The sequence below is a fragment of the Morchella sextelata genome (genome assembly GCF_020137385.1).
Source record: "Morchella sextelata strain SCLS chromosome Unknown scls_9, whole genome shotgun sequence".
Lineage (NCBI taxonomy): Eukaryota > Fungi > Ascomycota > Pezizomycetes > Pezizales > Morchellaceae > Morchella > Morchella sextelata.
The window spans coordinates 1439418-1459325 of record NW_025408624.1 but is presented as its reverse complement, the minus strand read 5'-3'; the positions used below and the strand labels follow the sequence as shown (position 1 = coordinate 1459325).

The 19908-nt window shown below is 46.7% G+C and overlaps 4 protein-coding genes across 4 annotated transcripts; 3 read left to right on the top strand and 1 right to left on the bottom strand.

Annotated features, from left to right (window-relative positions):
- Positions 1 to 5915: 5915 nt before the first annotated feature.
- H6S33_013060 (uncharacterized protein) lies at positions 5916 to 8816 on the top strand (the record flags this gene model as incomplete). Its single annotated transcript, XM_044844428.1, has 5 exons — positions 5916 to 5929; positions 6086 to 6226; positions 6414 to 6959; positions 7134 to 8389; positions 8440 to 8816. The coding sequence occupies 5 exons, from the start codon at positions 5916 to 5918 to the stop codon at positions 8814 to 8816; spliced, it is 2334 nt and encodes a 777-aa protein (XP_044694769.1).
- Positions 8817 to 10291: 1475 nt separating this feature from the next.
- Positions 10292 to 11368, top strand: H6S33_013059 (uncharacterized protein; the record flags this gene model as incomplete). Its single annotated transcript, XM_044844427.1, has 1 exon — positions 10292 to 11368. The coding sequence occupies one exon, from the start codon at positions 10292 to 10294 to the stop codon at positions 11366 to 11368; it is 1077 nt and encodes a 358-aa protein (XP_044694768.1).
- A 1412-nt stretch (positions 11369 to 12780) lies between these two features.
- Positions 12781 to 15655, bottom strand: H6S33_013058 (uncharacterized protein; the record flags this gene model as incomplete). The annotated part of the gene is made up of 13 exons (XM_044844425.1): positions 12781 to 12874; positions 12936 to 13378; positions 13435 to 13512; positions 13601 to 13655; positions 13708 to 13743; positions 13795 to 13832; positions 13904 to 14012; positions 14081 to 14151; positions 14221 to 14480; positions 14541 to 14660; positions 14715 to 14764; positions 14834 to 15291; positions 15356 to 15655. 13 exons carry the CDS (start codon positions 15653 to 15655, stop codon positions 12781 to 12783), a joined length of 2112 nt encoding a protein of 703 aa, XP_044694767.1.
- A 1534-nt stretch (positions 15656 to 17189) lies between these two features.
- H6S33_013057 (uncharacterized protein) lies at positions 17190 to 18289 on the top strand (the record flags this gene model as incomplete). The annotated part of the gene is made up of 2 exons (XM_044844424.1): positions 17190 to 17288; positions 17381 to 18289. The coding sequence occupies 2 exons, from the start codon at positions 17190 to 17192 to the stop codon at positions 18287 to 18289; spliced, it is 1008 nt and encodes a 335-aa protein (XP_044694766.1).
- Positions 18290 to 19908: the final 1619 nt, after the last annotated feature.

Below are 19908 nucleotides of genomic sequence, written 5' to 3'. Positions count from 1 at the left end.
ATAAGAAGATACGTAGACCTTATCTGGTAAGCTTCGTGCTGTAGAGCTCGAGGCGATACTTAGTGGTTGAAGATTTAGAAGACTCAGTTAGAAAAAAGAGGCTCGAGGTATAAAGTAAAATTAAAAAATACTTTAGCGGTGTGTGAGCAGAAAGACCGTACTAGCCTACTTCTGAGACCTTCTTATAAGTTGTTCTATGGGTGTGCACGTGGTAGCGCAGCCAACGCCATGACTGTGGCCGATTATGCAGGTTGTTGAAAACACGATTCCAGTGTAGTCTTTCTTTTTCTTCTATATATGTATGTACTTATAGTATACTCCCGAGTACATTAACTAACCCAAGGAGGGCTAATCGACTGAAGGGAAACGTCACTGAACTGAATTCTGCAGCTGAGGTCATCCCTATTGATAACAGAGTGACATACAAGCACTAACAGAGATACTTTCTTATTCTCCAGCTTGAGGACGATAAAACTTAGCGGGGATTTGCGTTCACTAAATATAGCATACTAGCAAAGCTAGCTAGAAGTGAATCCATGGAGAAACAGCTTGTCCTTTTCTTTGGTTCTGGCAACCATCAACATGATCGTTTATTGATCAAGTGGCTACATCCAACGAGGGATCCTACCGAATTTCCAACGCGCAAAAATCTAACTGAAGGTATTGGTCTTCAAAGACTGCTCTATTCAAGAGGAGAGGGCTGATATGAGAAATTAGAATGGTTCAAATGGACGCTTCTACTCTCAGTTTCACCTTAGCGTAAAGACGGTGTCCGCGAACTAAAATTGTAAAAAAATCCTACTAAAATTGTGTCATGTGAAAAAGTTGGTAAAATTGAGAATATCATGGGGTAATACAGACTCGTTTTGTAATAATATTATATGTGACCAGCCTGGAGGAAACATGAATTCCATCAACAGGAATTGGTTGCTTTTTTCAGACGCAACTTTTGGATAAAATATGTTGAACGAGCCGTGAAGCCCGACGAACTTATCAAAAAAGGACCATATAAGAGCAGTCGGTGAATTACAAGCTTGATTTCTACCGCTCGAATATTTGATCTTTCTAATATTCAACGTTTTTCACAGTCTTCGAAGCACTCCGGGGGCCAATACTCACAAGATGGTTAACTTGACTTCTACCCCACTTGCGTATTAGATGAAGACGAATTGCCTTCCCTTTTAGACCGATTATCAAATCATGTATGTGCGTATGCACCCCCAAAACCCTGTTACGGGTGATAGGCGACCGGCTGGTAAGTTCAATTAACTTTGGGGGTGATCGACAGTTTAAACACCCTTCCCGAAGCCTTGGCTTCCTTCCAAGCTGACGACCCCACTCTAGTGGTGATGATCCTCCTGCATTTGCTCCCTCTCGGCATAACGCTTACTTGTATGCTACATCTTCGGAGAAATGTTTCGAACTAGAAGGGGGGTGACCCTGCAGCAATCATCCATCAAATATAAAAGCTCCCAGATCGTCGGGACCAGATCTACGGTGTTCTCGTACAGAGACGATCGCGTCTGTCTGATCGAGTTCGAGTGAAACGGCTACCTATCGCATGGCAGGACCGACACCGTGGCCCTGTCCACCTTAGTTCTATTCTGGTACCGAGATGTTAGGTTTTCGGGTTATGTTTAGTGATTACCTGCTTCAATAGGCTGCTGCTCTATAAAGACTGTGGCTGTTCTGCGTTTATGTTCGGTCATTGCCTATCACTCGATGTTCACGAAGTATCACAGCTGAGCTAGGGTTATTGCGAAGTTTTACTTACGGAACAGGCAAGTAGTAAGATCTCTATTACTCAATGCGGTACCTACATCCTCTCAACAATAATAAAATATATCAGGACAATCAATTGCCTGAAAATATTATCGTCTGGTCTAAATTTTCTACCTATTGACGGCCCGTCACGCGAAACTTTTTTTTTGGGTTCTCGCGTTCGGCTCCAACTTCTAGTTATTAATTGGGAATATATGATTCGACCCGGAGAACTAAAAACCAACTGATTGTCAAATTCATATTAGAACAATATTTTCTTTACAGTCAAGTGATTCGGCCTCCGAATACTCATTTTCTCAAGTGTGACCAATTAATAAAGTTACGTGCGGCATTCTCCGTTCAAGGGTTCACAGGAAACGTAAAAGCGTTCAAAACGTCACGAGTAATGACTTCATAATTTCGCGGTGTATATATGATCGGCGCGTTATATTTTTGTCTTAGACATGGCCGGGGATGACCACTTGACGTATCTTTCATGCGCCACAGCCCTGGGATAAATTATTGAGTTTTGTACAATTGTGCTTCCTTTTTGTTTTTCGAAACGTTCCTCCCCACTGAAACTGGTTTGCAACCTTGTGCTTGGCTCGCTGACACAACCCCCGCTTGGCAAATTGCAGTCGAACATGTAAGAGCCTTGGGAAGGGGGTTTAAGCAATGATCTACGGCGGCACCGACGTCATTTCAAGGGGCAGGAGGGTTTTGACATGTCCTGTCCCTTCTGCCCTTTCCCCTTCGTCCCCTACTGTATGAAAGAGGTGAGGTTATGCTTTATGACGTACGACAAGCCAATTACCCCAACCACACCGTTACCGAGTGACACTCTGTGAAAGTGTGATCGAGATGGTGGTGGTCAGCACCCGTATGTCACCGTGCCTTCGGTTTGCTTGGGGAAGATCACGCCCATGTCTACAATATCTGTCGGTATCACACATTCTCAGCATAAAAATCATGTGTTTATGATGATGGAATGTATTTTCAGAGCTCCTGTCGTTCCACAACAATAACTCTGATGTCGTCATTGTTATTGTCGGTGGCCATGGTGATTGGCGGTTTAGCCGCAAAAGGTCGTAGAGCACAGGCAGGAGTCGACAGGGCCCCCTTCTTATCTCTTGTCTTGTCTTGCCGAACTATTCCTCGCCTCCCGAATAGCCCTTCACCGCTTCTCTGGTACCGTGCAGCATGAGGCTTGCATCAACTCTGCATCAACCCACACAAAACACCCACAAAATAATGGCCCTCATCCCCCCCCCAACAGGGGTACTTGCAAAGCTTAGGAGCACACGGTACCGAAGCACACCCATTTTCGATTGCGCAATCCAATTGGGGTTATTCCTTCTCTGCCGGATGAAAGCACACCGACCTTTTTCTCTTTGCTTCCTGTCGCTTCTTGCATCACGGATATGCGCTCTTTAGAATCCACAATGTCTCACCCAAGCCGCAGAAATTCCGTGGTGGGCCGCTGATGCGAGGGTTGGGGTCGGTTTAGTCTGACAGAACGAGAAAAGATGCATCCGCGCGGCTTGGCAGTAGGCGGAATATTGGCGGTTTCAAAATTGGCAGCGGTACGGTAGAGGCTTTTTTTTTTGGAAAGGGGGAAGTCAATCCCTGTCACGTATTTTATGCCCATGCTAAAGGTGGGAGAGTGAAAGCAGGTCCGAATGGAAGCTTCAGTAATTTATGGAGAATTCGGGCCGATCCAGCGCTGTTGAGGCCCAAACCGTTGCCCGGTGCATCCATCGTGCACAGCATCCACCCGACACCACCCCGGGCAATGTTTGAAATAACGTTATCTCGCTCTCGGGAGTGTCACATCTGTGTTCTCGGGTTCATGACGTCATATAATGGCATTGATATTCAGCAATCGGGATCTTTGGTGTATCGGTTTCGGGCAAAATGATGCTTCTTCGATAAACGAGTAAGACATTGAGACACCAGTAAGATATGTAATTATAGCAGTCGTTCTGATATGTTATCCCTGTTAACGTCTGCTGAAGAACAATGATGTTGGGCAGAAGTGCATCTCACATATCACTTTTTGATCCGTGTTAGCTCACTCGATAGATTCTGCGGCGCCGGGCGAGCCCACGGCGTATTCCTCAGCCTGCAGTCGATTTCTGGCCTGCAGCTCATGCATGCCACCTATTCCTCTCAAGAATAGTGGGCGGATTCTGAACTTTGGAGGGGACGGCACAAAGTGGAAATGACGGAGGTGCACTGGAAGACGATATCATTCATTGCTGGCAACGGAGACCGACGGCCCTTTACATCACACATCACATCGCTGCAGGTCCTTTCGCATTAGATGGTGTTGTTTAGGGAAAGCGGACGCAGTCTCTCGGGAATCGAGATGTCTCTCGTCGATTAGAGTGCGAGTTCTATGGTTCACAGCAAACATCCTCAATTCGTAGACGGAGACGAAAGGAAAAAGCAATAGTAAAATGGGGACTGGAAAACCTTAGCTGGCGGACGGGACTTTAATTGAGCTCATGATATGATTTGATTCAGCAGTTCTTATTTATTCCCCGCATCGCATTCCGGGTCCCAGGTGTCAACGGTCTGCAGCTGTGATCCGCTGCCGCGAGCGCAGGATGTTATCAACAATTAAGCCTCCTGCTGCCCTGTGCTTGGTTCTTGGAGGGGATATTCACGAACTTTGAGGTTTTCCCGTAGAAAGTAATTTTCCCCGTCCTTCTTATCATTTCCATACCTGGGCCGTAATTGCCTTTTTGGCATTCGCCATCCGGGTTTCCCCCGTGACCGTCCATAGACGGCACCGCAGATCTCCGCCTCCCCTATGACGTAGTCTTTCACGTGCATGACTACGGCGGATGCGCCACATCACGGGTGGTACTGGTGTGGCAGGACCAATCAGGAGCTGTAACGGTGCCGAGCACGAAGTTTTTCCTGTGGCTCACTGGCGATCGATGTCGCCGCGGTAAATCGAGTTGCGGTTAGAGGTGGACCCAACGGCAGGATCGGACGTGACAAGGCTTCTTGGCTCGCCTCCGCACCGTGGCTTTACTCCACACCCCGAGTCTTGGGTCCATCTCTTCGAGGAAATGGGAAAAATAAAAATAAAAGAAGGATCAACACGAGTGAGGTCAACTTGCAGATGATGCGCGTCGACTCGACACGCGTTCGCCAAAATGAAGGTTCCTAATTTTACTCGTCGAGTTGAACTGGAGGATAGCAATCTTCAGCTCCCTTCCCCCCCTCCCCGCAAAGGTGCAGCGTGCATTTGGGGAGATGGATCATGGGTATGGGTATGCCGGCAAAGACCGAGCTTTCTGTGGGATCGATCGAGGCCTTATTACCTACCGTCGCCTAGGGGCGTTGCTAGACCCCTGACCTAAACAATTTCTCAATTTGTCGGGTTCTAAGAATCAATTCTCGAGGTTTCCAGAGCTAGTAGATCAGACAGAAAGGGTCCAGAAATTAAGGGAAAGAAGGGTCACAGTCTGAACCCTTGGTATATATGATGAGATGATGTAGAGTAGAATCAAAAGTGATATGCACAAAGAGGCCCCTTTGATGGAGTATCTTTACCATCGATGTGGTCATTTACACAGCTAAGGTATCCAGTACATATATGGATGAGCCCCGCGTAGAACCAGTCAGCTCCCCGCGTTCCTTTCAAGTGGAAGAAAAAAAGAAATCTATTAGAAGCAGAAGCAGTTAGACGGTTACAGACATACAAAAAAAAAGACAACGAAGGTGGGAGGGAAGACCCGCAGTCCAAGCGTTGACATTAATTACCATCACCATCCTTCCCCGCTGTTGGCATTACCCACTCAGACCCGCAGTTTCGTACATACACACTTGCCTGGGGTTTAGAAACTGACTTATCGGCTGTGCCGCGCCACACTTCCATCTATTTTGCCATTCTTGGGTGCATGCAAATCTATCAAAGCTCCATTTGATAAAAAAAAGGAAAGTGAGAGAAGCAGTAGTAGTCGCAGCGCAAAAGAAAAAGCCTCCTGCTTCTATCACCCTCCAAATCCCCATGCGACCCGGCTTTTCTCTTATTCCTACATCTTCCAACTCATTCCCACCCAGTATTTCAACTCCCATAAGAATATCTTCTGTTTTCTTGATCAACTTTTACCTGGTATCTTTACCGTTGATCAACTACTATGTTTCGTAACAGGTCGGTTCGGCGCGCACCTTGATGATCTCCCATCGTTTTCATTACTTGCCCTTATTCTTGTTTTGTTCGTTTATGCCGGCAGCAGAAGGGCCTGCTGTTTATGGTTGCTGGTGTTCCTGAGGCTGACGGTGGGGTTTGCTCCTTGGTGATTTACAGACAATCTTCGCAAAAGCCTTCAGATGAGCTCTTTGAACGTTTTAGACAATCGTTTCCCGGCGTGCGTGTAGGGTCCACCGGCGCCGCAAACGATTCACAGACAATAACAAGCCTTGATGGCTCCACACTCAACCAGCCAAGGCAAGTGAGCAGCAGCGGCTCTTGTTTTGAGTATTCATTGTCGTTCGTTTGATCATGTCGATATTTCTTCCTGTTGTCACCCCACAATTCACGATTAGTTGGCGACGACGACGTCCGAAGAGTCGGTGGTGGAGGCGCTTCTTTCTCGGCACAACCCCGCTAACAGCTGTTTTTTGAGTGATAACAGATTCGGGCATGAACACGAAGATCTTGACCCAACTCCTCGAGCGCCCTCGGAACCCTTTCGCTTCACCCCCTCACTCCTAGATCCAAACTCGTCGGCGTTCGCAGCGTTCGCAAACCAGCCTCCGCCGGGATTGTTTACACCGACACCTGGGGGCGGAAGTACCCTGTATAACTCTCATTCTCACCATGATCTCCAAACCCCAAACATAGGAATAAGCATAGGGACTCCCTTATCCATGCCCAACACAGCTACTGCGATGCCTCGTCCAACCGCTTCCGAGGATGATTACAATACGCAAACGATACAACCCCATCAATTCCAAAACTACCAGCCCTTTACACAATCGCTGCACGCTGGATATCTAGATCCTTCACACTTTCATCCAAGGCCACCATCAGGCCCGGGAAGTCCTATGGACGTGGGCGAGACTGCCGATGGATTAGAGGCAGGGCCTTTGGACGGACCACAGATGGATTCTAGTGCTTTAATGTCATTGGAGGGAAAGCAGTATGATCATGAGCTTGCGCCAGTTTCTTCAGCCGAGAGGTTCGTAGTAATCTTTATTCTTACTCCTTTTGGACTTTGTGTTGCCCATATTCGTCATAGCCCATCACTCTACTGCAACCATCCCTGGCGGATACGGTTGGCCAACTATTATTACTACTACAACAGACTACTACCTTTTTGAGCCAAAATACTAACAATTGTAACTGGCGCTAGGTTCCGCTTCCACGTTGTTTTGAACGCCCCAACAGCAATGATCAAACAACCCGACGAAATTCCAGTGACATACCTTAACAAAGGTCAAGCATATGCAATCTCTATTCTCGACACTAACCCCCCTGTACCTAGTACACTGACTGGTCCCGTCCGATACCGCACCTATATCCGTATTTCCTTTCACGACGAGACCCAGCGCTCCCGACCTGCATCATGCTGGCAACTGTGGAAAGAAGGCCGCGGCGCAAACGAGGCGCATCAACGCGGCGGAAAGCTCCAGGCCGTCGAGTATGTAGATCCCTCCTCACCGAAAGAAGACGATAAGAAGGCGAGAGTCGAGATCGAGGCGGCATCGTTCGATAGTTTTGTGGTTATCTGGTCTCCTGGTACATCGGGCGTGGCAGAGACTTCGGTGTCGGTGCGCTTTAATTTCTTGTCGACGGACTTTAGTCACTCAAAGGGTGTCAAAGGAATACCAGTCCGGCTTTGTGCAAAGACTGAGGTTATCTCTTCAGGCTCACCTCATTCTCCGGTCGATAAGCCTGAGGTGTGTTTCTGCAAAGTCAAGCTTTTCCGTGACCATGGCGCAGAGAGGAAGTTGGCGAATGATATCCTGCATGTCAAGAAAACCATAGAGAAGCTGCGACAGCAGGCAAACCAGGTCGAGGGTACGGGAATGAAGATTTTCGGAAAGAAAAATAAAAAGGAGGAGGAGGTATCTGGGCGGCCCGGAAAGGTTCCGAGACATAAGAGGACATGGTCAATGTCTTCTGCGAGCTCAGTGGGGGGTGGCAGATCACAAGAGGAAGACACAAATGCGAAATTGGCAAGTCTACAGGACATGTTTACCAGCACTCGGGCCGTCAGCGTCCTATACTTACGTGGGAGCGATCTGGACGACCCGGATATCAACCCTGTGCACCTACCGGGTGAGGCTCCTGAATTGGCAGATGATATCTGGGCCCGAAGAAGGTCGAGCGTTGCTACGACGAACACTACAACATCATCGTTTGTGTCGCCAACTCCGAGCTCTGCGTCGTTGTCAAGTCAGCATGGCGATGGGTTTAGCTCGCCAGAGAGGCGGGAATGGGAGAGGGGCTTCCAGCCTCTACCACCTCCTCAGCAGAATAACATTGGCTCAGAGATTCCAATTCGTGTAAAGACAAGTAACGATACTGGTATGCTTTCGGGATGGATCGAAGCGATTGGGATTGATTCCACTTATATCCCCCCCGCAGAAAAAGCAAGCAAAGCTGGTATGCATACTCATGAAGTGATTTCCTTTTCAATTCACTAACATCTCTAGTCATGTCAATCTACATTCTTCCCACGGCCCTTGGATCCCCACAGAATGGCCAAATATACCGCGCAGTCTATCTCCAAGCCCGAACCGCGCAATGCTTAACCTCTAGTATCGCTGCTAAATGTGGCATCGACCCTGCCACTGTTCTACGCACCGTTCACATGAGCAGTCGTGGCCTCAGTATCTTTGTGGACGACGAATTTGTACGTGAAATGGCAGAGGGACAAGACATGAAAGTCCAGGCCGTCGAGATTCGTGAGGAGTCACCCTTTGCATCCCCACCACAGGAGTGGGCGAACAGTCCCGAGGAATCCCAGGATGGAGAAGGGAACTTGAAGAATGGTGCACCGCACGGGTGGGAGTTGAGACTGCTTTACTAGTGGAGTATCTATGATCGATTATTTCCCTGTCTTTTTAACCTGTACTTTTCTTTATTTGATTTGGCGAAATTTGTGAATTTATACATATATATACCCTTGTGGTGGGCTTGGTTTTTGTTTTTGTTTTCTGCTAAAAATTGGACCTGGATCGGATCGGACTGGACCTTGGTTGATGGGAGGGAGGTTCTTTGTGCGTTTTCTTATTATATCTGTTGGGTTTATTTGTTTTGGTAAAGATACGGGCGTCTTCTCCCCATGCGTTTTGTGATTTTGTTTTATCTTTTATTTCTTCCTTGTATACGTGGGATGAATCTTTTATTGTCTCCTTTTCATTACGACCGTTAAAGAACTGAAAAAATATGGGAAGGATATCTGTTTTCATTTCCAGTGCATTTTGCTTATTTTTGTTTGTTTCTTTTCTCTGCTCTCGATTTACGTTGTGGTTGCGTCTACCTAGCGGATGCCCTACAGTTTTCGGCAGACGAGATGATGGAAGGTGCAATTGCAATGTTGCGGTTTGTTTATTTTATATATCCCTTTGGTTACTAGTTTTTGTTGGGGGGCCGGGCCGGTGGTGGGTGAGCTGATCAAGTGTCTTACGATATGACTGCATGAATTAAGGTTACGGTTTTTTGTTTTGTTTTGGTTTTATGAAGAGGCAGGAGCAGAGGAGGATGGGTTTCTTACGTAGTTATCGTCTCAATGTTAGTCTTTGGCGGCGGGCGGGCGGGCGGGATGGGGCTACACTCAAATTGTTTTCCATATGAAATGATTGTATCCTGGAATAATAATATTTATGAGTCTACTAAATATTTCAACATATTTCGGAAGTGAATATTGGCGTACATGGGGTGAGGTAAGAGCAAGGAGGTAAAATCTGAAATATAAATGATAGAAGTGGAACTGTTGTAGATAATTCCCACATAATAGATCGACCTTGACGGCGATCAGCCATCGTAGGGATTAGATAAATGTATGCCTTGCTCTTAATTTTCGGGGATGTGTTTACACTAACTATAACTGTGCATGGATGGACTAATATTATAGACCGCAAACATTTGACTAATCAGGCTTGAAATCATTACTCATGGGAATTACATGTTTCGCGGGGCATGAGGGTCCTGTGATTTCAAAGTTAACCAATATCGAGGTGTTAACAACGGCAACGGCGTATCAAGAGTTTGCACATATGCCAATGATATACTTGAGCGTTCTCGGAGAAAAAAGGAATTGTTCCGGAACAGCATAATGTATTTCAATCATAGAAATTCACTCGGTTGGCGGGGCACGCTCAGCCTTGCCGAGATGGGTTAGCGCTCGCGGCTCTCAAATTTCTCGAAACCTCAACTCCAACGACGTGCTGCGGTTTCCGCAACATCACCATTGTGAAAGCGACCCCCCGGCCCCAGTCAATTGTCCCCTCCCCTAAGGGATCGTATCCAGAAGCAAGGCAATTTGGAATAAAAACTACAACAATGAAACGCATACGCTGTTCCTCGTCGCTATGTGATCAATTCCTCTCCTCCTCAAGGCAAATAGTGCCCCGCCCTCGAATAACGGTGACGGCAAAGAAACCGCTTATATCACATATCCGCGCACTCTCTACCACCCCAGCACGGTCTCAGCAGCAATATGGGAAGCCCGTCAACCCCTACGAACCAGCACCTGGAGAGCCCCTCCCTCGCGCGCGCGACCCCCTCAACTCCGCAAAACTCGCCGCTCTCCATGCCCGTCTTAGTCTGCATCCAAGTTACCCTATACAGACTCTGGCCCGCGCGCTCATTGACCAGTCTGCCGACCCAATCCGCTTTTATAACAACAGCTCCCTCGCCTACCTCGGGAACTCCCTCCTTGGGTACTATGGTGCTGAGCACTTCATGTGTACATACCCGCGACTCCCTACCCTGGTTCTCAAGTCCGCAATGGCCGCCTTCGTGGGCCCGAGGCCGCTTGCCGCCATTGGGAGAGAATGGGGTGTCGAGACCGCCTTCGAGCCAACCCCAGACGTTGACGCTGGTCTTCTCCAGTTCAAGCGATTGCCTCCCGGGACAGTAGTGAAGGGGCATCTACGCCCTGCCCGCAGCGAGGGTGTCCCGGAGGAGGACGCAATGGCAAACTTTGTCCGCGCTACATTCGCGGGTGTGTATCTCCATGAGGGAGTTGCGGCGAGTAGGCAGTTCTTCCGGCAGCATGTAATGTCGCGGAAGCTAGACGTGGACCAGCTGTTTAACTTCGTGCAGCCGACACGAGAGCTCTCGAGGTTATGTGCGAGGGAGGGACTTACACCGCCAGTTGCGAGACTGATTAGTGAGACGGGTAGGATGTCGAGGAGCCCGGTATTCATAGTAGGCGTATATTCGGGGCAGGAATGCCTTGGGCAGGGACATGGTGCAAGCTTGAACGAGGCTAGGATAAGAGCGGCAGTGAACGCGTTGAAGGGGTGGTATTTGTACAGTCCGGCGAACCCAGTGGATCTTCCAAGCAAGATGGATGTGGACCCTGCGGCGTCTTTTGCGCCGGCTATGATTGATGTGGGCGAAGTTATTGTTTAGAGCGGTGTGGTGTAAGAATCATAGAGGGGTCATTTGTATGCGATGTCCATCTGGACGATGCTTATCCTGTGTATAAAAAAATCTACTTCCTTTTGTTTTTCTCTCTCTACGGCTGGTCGGGTTATACCGGACACGGCAATGGACTAAACAAAGTTAACAGTTAAATAAAAAACGTCGCTTGTTAATATCATCACTATTCGGGCTGCAAACAACTAATGAATTATCAATCGATACATGTATCATCACGGTAAAATGTGGACTAATGCATGCGGTGATGCATAATCATTGACAGTATATGCATAAATCGCTAGCTGGAGGTAATTCGATCATTGACCGCAAGGACTGAAATGTAGCTGAGGAAATTATAAAGGATTTTTTGAACAAGTAAGATAAATAAGCGATGACACCTAACCATTGACCATTGACAATTGACCAATGAGCCCTGAAACCGAAACATAAATTCAGATCCTGCCTCTCAATGACCCTTCTACTTCCATCATCAAAGACACACTTACACGCACACACACATACACACACACACACACACACATATTATTTTAATAAAATGGACGGCTTCATAACATTATATGTATGCATATCACCACCGTCTCAATCTTAAGATCTCCAAAGCTTATAAGGACAGTTAATGTTCAGTGCCTGCATTTGCTTCACTCTCTTCCTCGGAACCCTTCTCTACGAATGGTATAGAGCAGAGTATCATCTACGTTCGAGAGACGGGCTTCCAGATGCTCCTCCAAACAGTGCTCCGTTACCTGTGATATGACTGGCTCTTAGACTGGAACGAGAGGCTTGTGTGATAAGTGAAGATTGGCAAGTTTTTCTTTTTTTTTGTAGTCCGGCTTTATTCTCTGCCGGGCTTCATCTTTACAAAAGCCTCGTAAGACACTTGGCTTATATGTGCGGATTAGTGGATGCGACTAAGTAGGTAGGCAAAAATATTCTGTGTAATGAGAACATATGCTTCTAACACTATGCAAGGAGGCCCTACCACTAGAAAAAGTCTTTCAATGCACTATTGGTGACTTCTCATAATCCGGGTCCAAACTCAACCCCCACACCCTGTATAAGAAGTTCATTCACTTTTAAAATATTTCGAAGAACATACAAGAAATAAATTAACATCCTCTATGTTCAAAACCAATGTTAGCCATAGTCGTAGCCCATGTATATACGAACAGTAAACACCAATTTTCTCTTTTGTACAGTCTCATGGCATCATTCATATCATAGTACGACCATTAGATTTTGGTCTACCTCCCAGAGGATCAACCTAATAAAGTGCTGGACCCAACCAATACAAAAAGGAGAAGAAATACCAGAATATAGTACGGCGTGGAACAGAAAGAACAACAAAGGAGAGTTATCAGTGAAGATATGAAGTGGATGTCGTTTTATTTATAAAGGATCGAGAAGCCATCGACACACTGGGCGCAACTACCGGAAACTCCAGCAATTGAGCGACCTCGTGGGGGTATTAAAGTGCTACTGTTTCGTTTCATTAGATTCTTGGAAGCTCCAGGGCTCGATATTCGAATAATTTGCATACCTAGTTCCCCCATGAGGATTCCCAAATAAAGGGGAGCGGCGACCCAAGCTAGTCAAAATTTCAATGCCGTCGACCCAAGACCCGGCACGAACGCTGAAACCTAAAAGACTTTCCCCCTTTCTAGTGTCCAGCGAGAAATCCGAAATTTCTGTTTTCCGATCATTCTTATCCCCCCTGTGTCCAAACAACTGGCTTGATGAATCCTCGTATACAAACTCCAACCCGTCTAGTGCTGTGCTATGGAAGACCCTAATACTTGTGAGAATCCTCCCTGGAGTCAACGTGTGCAGATAAACTTCTTGCGGCTTAGATCCGTCTGTGTCTGAAAGCCCCAACGAAGAACTTTTATATGCCACCCCATATCCGTTGGGAAGTTGAACCTTCGCCCCTTTCGTTGCAGAAAAATCATCGATAATAGTTTGTCCTTGGCCTGCTGAATAGATCTTGAGTTTCATTACTTTCGATCGACAATCTTGCGGTAGCTTCTCGCGAAGCTCACTTTCGAGTAATTGTACTTCCCGTTCAATTTTTGTTGTGAACTCCAAATGTGCCCGATAGGTATCGTCTGTGTAGATTTCTACCAGAAATATGCCACTACTTGCACTAGCGAACATACCGTTCTCTATGGCATAAATCTGGGGATTATCATGTCCAGCCGTTATTACCGGATCTGTTGGAAGGCGGAAGCATGGGTGGTGTCGTAATCGAAGACAATCAACCCTAATTTCGATCAGTTTCAGTATATCAAGGAGTTACATAACATTTCTAATACCTGGACCAATTGCATTCTTCTTGAGGAAGACATATCCTTGAAAGCAATTAGTTATTTAACAGTGAAATATGGTGTTAGGTAGTATACCTTATGCCAGCAGATTTTGTTTTGAACGAATACGGTTCCTGAAACAATAATAAGTTATACGTACTATCGGACGAGGGATGTTTGATGTTCTCATAGGGGACGTTCAAACCTTGGTTGTAAATGTTCTATTTATGCGATCAAGTTCACGAGGCTGGACGGGCGGCTGCGGGCTTATAAAAGCCTCTATCATGTTACCCATTGCGGATGTAGCTGCTTCCCTATCCTCCTCATATCTATAAGCTGTTTATTCTTGGGTTATTATTGATAAGAGTCCAGTGTTACCCACCAAAAGCTCCCGAGATCGGTCGTTTCATTTACGCTAGTAGAATTACCTTCGATGCGTGTGCAGTCCGTGAACTGGTCATTCCTGTGAGTTTCTTCAAAAGATAAAAGGAAAAATCAAAAGGTGGATTTTATGATACTTACTGCCGGAACAACCTCTTCAAGGCAGGAAGGGAATGTATACAGCGAACGAGTCCCACACACCCCGACCTCGTTACTTAGTGCCGAATGATTGATCAATCCTTCGATTCTCAGATCATCTTTGGCGTCGAACATCAGGACAGCAACATGCCGCTTTGAATTTACGGACAGATTTTGAAAGTATTGAAAATATTTATCAACTGCAGCCGATGCAATATCCAAGAGGGCAGCACCGTCTCGGGCAGTCTCTAAACTTTGAATTTCTAGAGCCGATTCAAGTTCAGCATATGTTCCAATTTGAGCTTCGGTTAGCACAAACTCACCAGCTACTGTCTTTTCTGATCGTATGACATGTACTTTTGCGATGCTATGCATTACGCCATTTTCTTTGTTTGACAGTGAATCCTCGGCCCATTCTTCCTCTAATCGGAAACATCTTCGTCCTATAATTAAGGATCAGTAGATTTCAGATCGGTTTGTGCATTGAGACGACAAACCTAGTCTGTTTCTATACATCTGCTCTCCTGTAAAAGCTTGGGCAAGGTAGCTTAATAGAGATCATGTTAGAATTTTTATTGAGTATTAAACTTAAATTCATGGTAAATGATTAACATACGCTGCCATTCTAAGCTTCCGCTTCGCCATTCGGATATCATTTCCCTCCCGCTGCTTCCGGTCACTTTGGCATTCATACTCGCCCGGTGAATCTTTAGCTAGAACTATGGCCAGATACAATGGCGGGGAAGATGTGAGAGGCAAAAAATTGACGACTATGCTTGAGCTAGTACAGGGAATCTTTGCCCCTGTGAAGTCAAAACGTAGTCTGTTTGGACCAGGGTCAAGATGTACCAAAACCTTGAAGTATCCACAATTAACTGGCCATTGAGTCGGTGGGTATCCTTCCAAATGATGATGCACAGTTATCATTCCGTCACATGGGCGTTCAGGTAGCCCAACCTGTCCAAATACAAGCAAGACACTCTGATGCACCCATTGGTTCTCTTGGACCGAAAGAAAGCGAGGTGCAAATGGCGAAATAGGAAGTGACGAAGATCTGGCAACTCCACTACTCCCCTTTTCTTGAGTATTAGCATATATAACTATAGTAGCTTAAATATCGACTGGTATGGGGACGAACAAAGCTGGGCACATGGCTCGAATTTATGAGCTCCGATGTAGGTCTTGGTATACGAGGTCGTCGCTCAGGAGATGTGCGATCGGTAAGATTCAGTGAGCTGCTCGACTGCGTCCTGAAAACTCCACTGCCGGAATTCTCCTCCGGGACTGAAGACGAGGAAGCTGTTTTAAGAGAAGACTCCTCGGAACTGGATTTGGAAGCCATATTGGTCCGAGATTTCCGCAATCCTGGAATTTTTATTTTGGCCATCTTCTCCGCAAAGCGGGAGGGATTTGGGGCGGATTTCGACTGGGCAGGCATCGTGTATTAATGCGCAAGACTTTGAAAGTAGAAGTGGAAATAACTGAATATTATAAGATAGAGGGTAGCGAGGCGCAATTGACAACAAGACACCTCGTAGGCAAGGCCGACAACTCAACCCAATCAACTCAACACCGTTGTAGCGGGGGTTTTGGGGTAAAACAAACTGAAAGAAGTGAATAAAAAAACAAGAAAAGGCTCAAGTGAACCTGGCAATCGTGATGGCTGAGATTTTTTTGTAGCAATGAGGATGCTAGCGAGTAAGCAAAAGCAAGCCCCTTTGAGGAATGGGTTGGCTGGTAGATTGTGGCGGGGAGGTCCAACAGCTAAAACAAGAAATCAAAGGGCGCGTAGATGAGCGAGTGAATGTCCCATGAGTTAGGGGGGGAGTAGTGAGCTTTCAAGTGTGCTTTCAAGTTAAACCTTAAGAGAATTGAGATGGAGGAAAGGTTTTAAGAATAACAGATGGCAGGTGGCCTCCTAGCTATTTTTCCAGCGCTATGTGAACATCTCCGCTCCTAGCAGTTACGTAGACCACCACCCAGCAATATTGCAATCCATATCTCTGGGCTGCAATATGTACTGGTCCCGAGGGAAAAGGGAAATGAGGCCTCAGCTTCCGGGGTCGGGATCGGGGAGCCTACTTGAGGCGGAATGAGACTGGCGATTATCAGTTACCCATATCAGGTCCCGAAGGTGACCAATGTTTTCCGTATCAAGCTACTTCAGAAGGCCTGTTAGCTTGCTTAAGAAGTCGCTGCAGCATATGTACCAGTCGTTGGTGGAGGTTTAGACATTTCCCTCTGCCCTACGCGCGAGATTGCTTGCGGAGCCTCCACGCGCGCCAAAGTTACGTCACCGCGGGAGGAACCCTGTCGGGCCAGCTTGAAATAGTATGCCCCGATTCGAGATGTAAATAAAACAATCGAATTGAGAAGCTGGGTGTAAACACAGCATGATAGGTCTTGGCTATTTTATGTTGCTGCGCAGCCTTGGGCTGAGAGGCTAGACTTAGCGATAATAAACTTCTCACTCATACTTTCCCGCTATCTACTTTGGAATTTGTTTATCACCGCCTAGCAACAGCATCGGAATATCTAATGGTATTATCTGTATTTCCCCGCAGGACCAAATACTAAATAAATATACTTGGTTAAGGAAAGAAGGAATAAGAGTATAGGGGGCATGTACAGCAGAGATATTTAGAGTGAGTTCGAGGAAAAAAAGGAAGTAAAAAGATACTAGCATTCCTCTCGTTCTTGCCAGCTCATCCTATCGATATATCATCTCATTGTCTGTATTCCGAACAACTCGCACCACCAGTCAAGAGTCGCAGGAGGTTGGTACATATCAAACTCATCCAACAAACCGGTCACTGACCCCTCGCCGTTCCCGCCCGCCTCCTTAAAATTTCTCCGCCCTTGCAGGGTTTAGCGTTCCTTGCCGACGGGTTACGATCCAGGAGTGCATACTATTTCTGTTCTCACCATAGTCTGTCCCTTTACTTCAAGAACACTTCCCTCATTGTCGTTTGATGGAAAAAATGTCTTCGTCTACTGCTTCAAAGACCTGGACGGAAAAGCAAACCAAGGAGGTAATGAGGAAGGTTATTAGGCGTGCGGAAGTATCGAGGGTGAGTAACCCACAACGCAACCGCCTTGACAATGCTCACTTGGCCGCTTTTTATTTTTTTCGAGAACCCTCGCTAACGCTCATACTTCTCAGATTGCCCGATTACTACAGCACCGCCTTGCACTTGCCAACTTCAAGACAAAGAAAGGTTGGGAAAACTTGACCCTAGACACCATCGAACCCAAGATTGAGGAGGATTTGAAGCGAAAACGTCAACGGCCATCATCAGGAGACAAGTCACCATCACCAGGTGCTTCACTTTTTAGTGAAAGTGAGCTCGAGTGGTTAAGGAAAAATAAGCCGATAAACGGACAACCCCATAAACGACGGGGGAGCCAATCGTCTGATATCGGACCTCTTCCCAATTTCCGGAACTCAAAGAAGCGTGGGCGGCCTTCAACTTCCACGGACTTCCAGCAACCACCCTCCAAGCGCCGGCAATCGTGGAGGGACCACAACCGCACAGTCCAATCTTCCCCAGGATACCGATACGGTAATGAGGAGAGAGACAAAGATGACTATGAATTCCAGCCCGCGTTTCACTCAAGCCCTCCCCGCACCCCGCCCCGGCGGATTGCAAAACCAGGGACTAAGCAAGGTGGGGAGGTTGGTGCCGATCTTTTGATATACCTCGCCACGTCCCCGTCCCCGGCTGGTGCCATGTCCAAGACAAACATCGCTCCAACCACCCCACCACCATCCTTTGCTCTTCCATCCTCTGTTATGAACACCCCAGGAGGAGGTCCCCCCCGGACTCCCCAGACAGGTTTCAATTTTGCGGATTTCGTCAATATCACCCCTTCACCCGCTCAATGCGCTTTCGGCTCTGTTGTTGCAGGACGAGGTACTCCTGTAAAAGGACGAGGCACTCCTATTGCTGCTGCTCGTCGACGTCTGAATTTTGATCAGCTTGCCCCGCCAACAGGTTCCCCTTCAGTTCCGTCTGGAGGCACGAGACATACCGGTTTAGGCATGGAGTTGGGCGGCGAACTTGTGTCGTGAGATGAAAAAAGAATTAAAGAATTTATGCGGTGTATATTTGCTTTTTGTGGGGTTTTTATGCGGGTGTTTCGGTTCTGTGGGTTACATTTTAGGGAAGGTATATTCTTTTGTTTTAACTTACACTTATTTGTCTTTTGTTTTACCTTCATAGGCCTTGAAGGATTTGTTCTGCGGTGTAAGATATCCCCTCTGTTTTATTTTTCATTTTCGTATTGCTCTGATATGGTTTGTGGAAATTTAAAGGAGTGGGTTATTCACATTATTAGTATTTTTAACGACGACAAAACAAAGAGGAGGATATATATTATTTTCTGAAATGATAATGCAAAAGTCAATCTCAAGATAGGGTGCTAAACGCGTACCAATAACCAAACGCGAGATCTCTTGGCAGCTTTAACACGAGGTCATTCTATTTCAAGCAAAAGGTGTGGTGGACTAGCTGCGGGTGTGTGGATCCGCTCTGTACGGTTCCTGATTTCTGCACACGAATCATACTGTCAGCGCCGCTTTGTCGGTTCATCAAATGTTGATACACCCCTGCAACATGTTCGGGCAGTGTTTCAATTTGTATCAACACACTCGCTCCTTTCCCTTTTTGCCTCTTCTCAGGCACTCCAAGCACTGATAACCAGAGGTTAACCTGGAAGGGTAATCTCGGGTGATAAGGATGGTTTTAAGGGAATAACCAGTAAAGGGCATGACTGAGACGTTTGACACTATGGGAAATGAGGTTAGGATCGAGGTGATCCTGAGATGTGGAAGAAGGATTTTAATATGTATTTGTTCCCTACGAGAACAGCTTTTCAAGTTTAGTAACTGTATGTAGAGAGCGTAGGTAGGTACATATGTAGTTACATGTATGTATTGCAGCTGATTTGAATGTATGCGGTTAGCCGGCTTGTCGGAATAGAGTTGAAGTGAGGAAGGAGATTACAGGTAACAGAGGTGTGGGCTGCGATCCCCTGCGCGGCACGTCCACCCGCACAGCCTCTGTCAAAGGAGAGCTGGGCGTTGGGGGTAACAACTCCGGAAAGTCGCCGCTTTTGCAAATTTTGCTCGCCGCTCACTTCTATTTTCTGCCATTCTCGCATACATATCGTTCAACCCTGGTCCGGTGCACCCCCTTCCTGTATTTCGTAGAGAGCGAGTTTGAGAACAGAGAGGAAAAGAAGAAGTGATTTCCATAACCCCCAATACCATCATCATCATTCATCGTCAGTTCTCAACACAACATATCACACTCGTTTTGTTTGTGAAGAAGTTTTGGCAGTAGTCATCATACACACTCGTTGTCAGCTTTGTTTGTGGGTAAAACACCGGCCGTTCGTTCGCAGTCTGTGTTCTCCTGTCCGTTTTGGTGTATTAGGCGGGAACCTTAGACGGCCTCATCCGAGTCTCTGACAGCAGTAGAAGCATCCTTTCCCTTTCCCTCTTTTTTTCCCTCTTCACTCTTCACGCTCTTTGCTGTCTGTCTCCACGTTCAACCCCAGTCTGTCCTTTCTATCTGTTTCTTCGCTCTTTTTCCCTGAACCTGAACTCTTATTCCCCCTCAGTTTTCTTTTTCGTATTATTACTATTACTCCTCCTGACCCGACTTGATCCTCTCCTCCCATATCCTC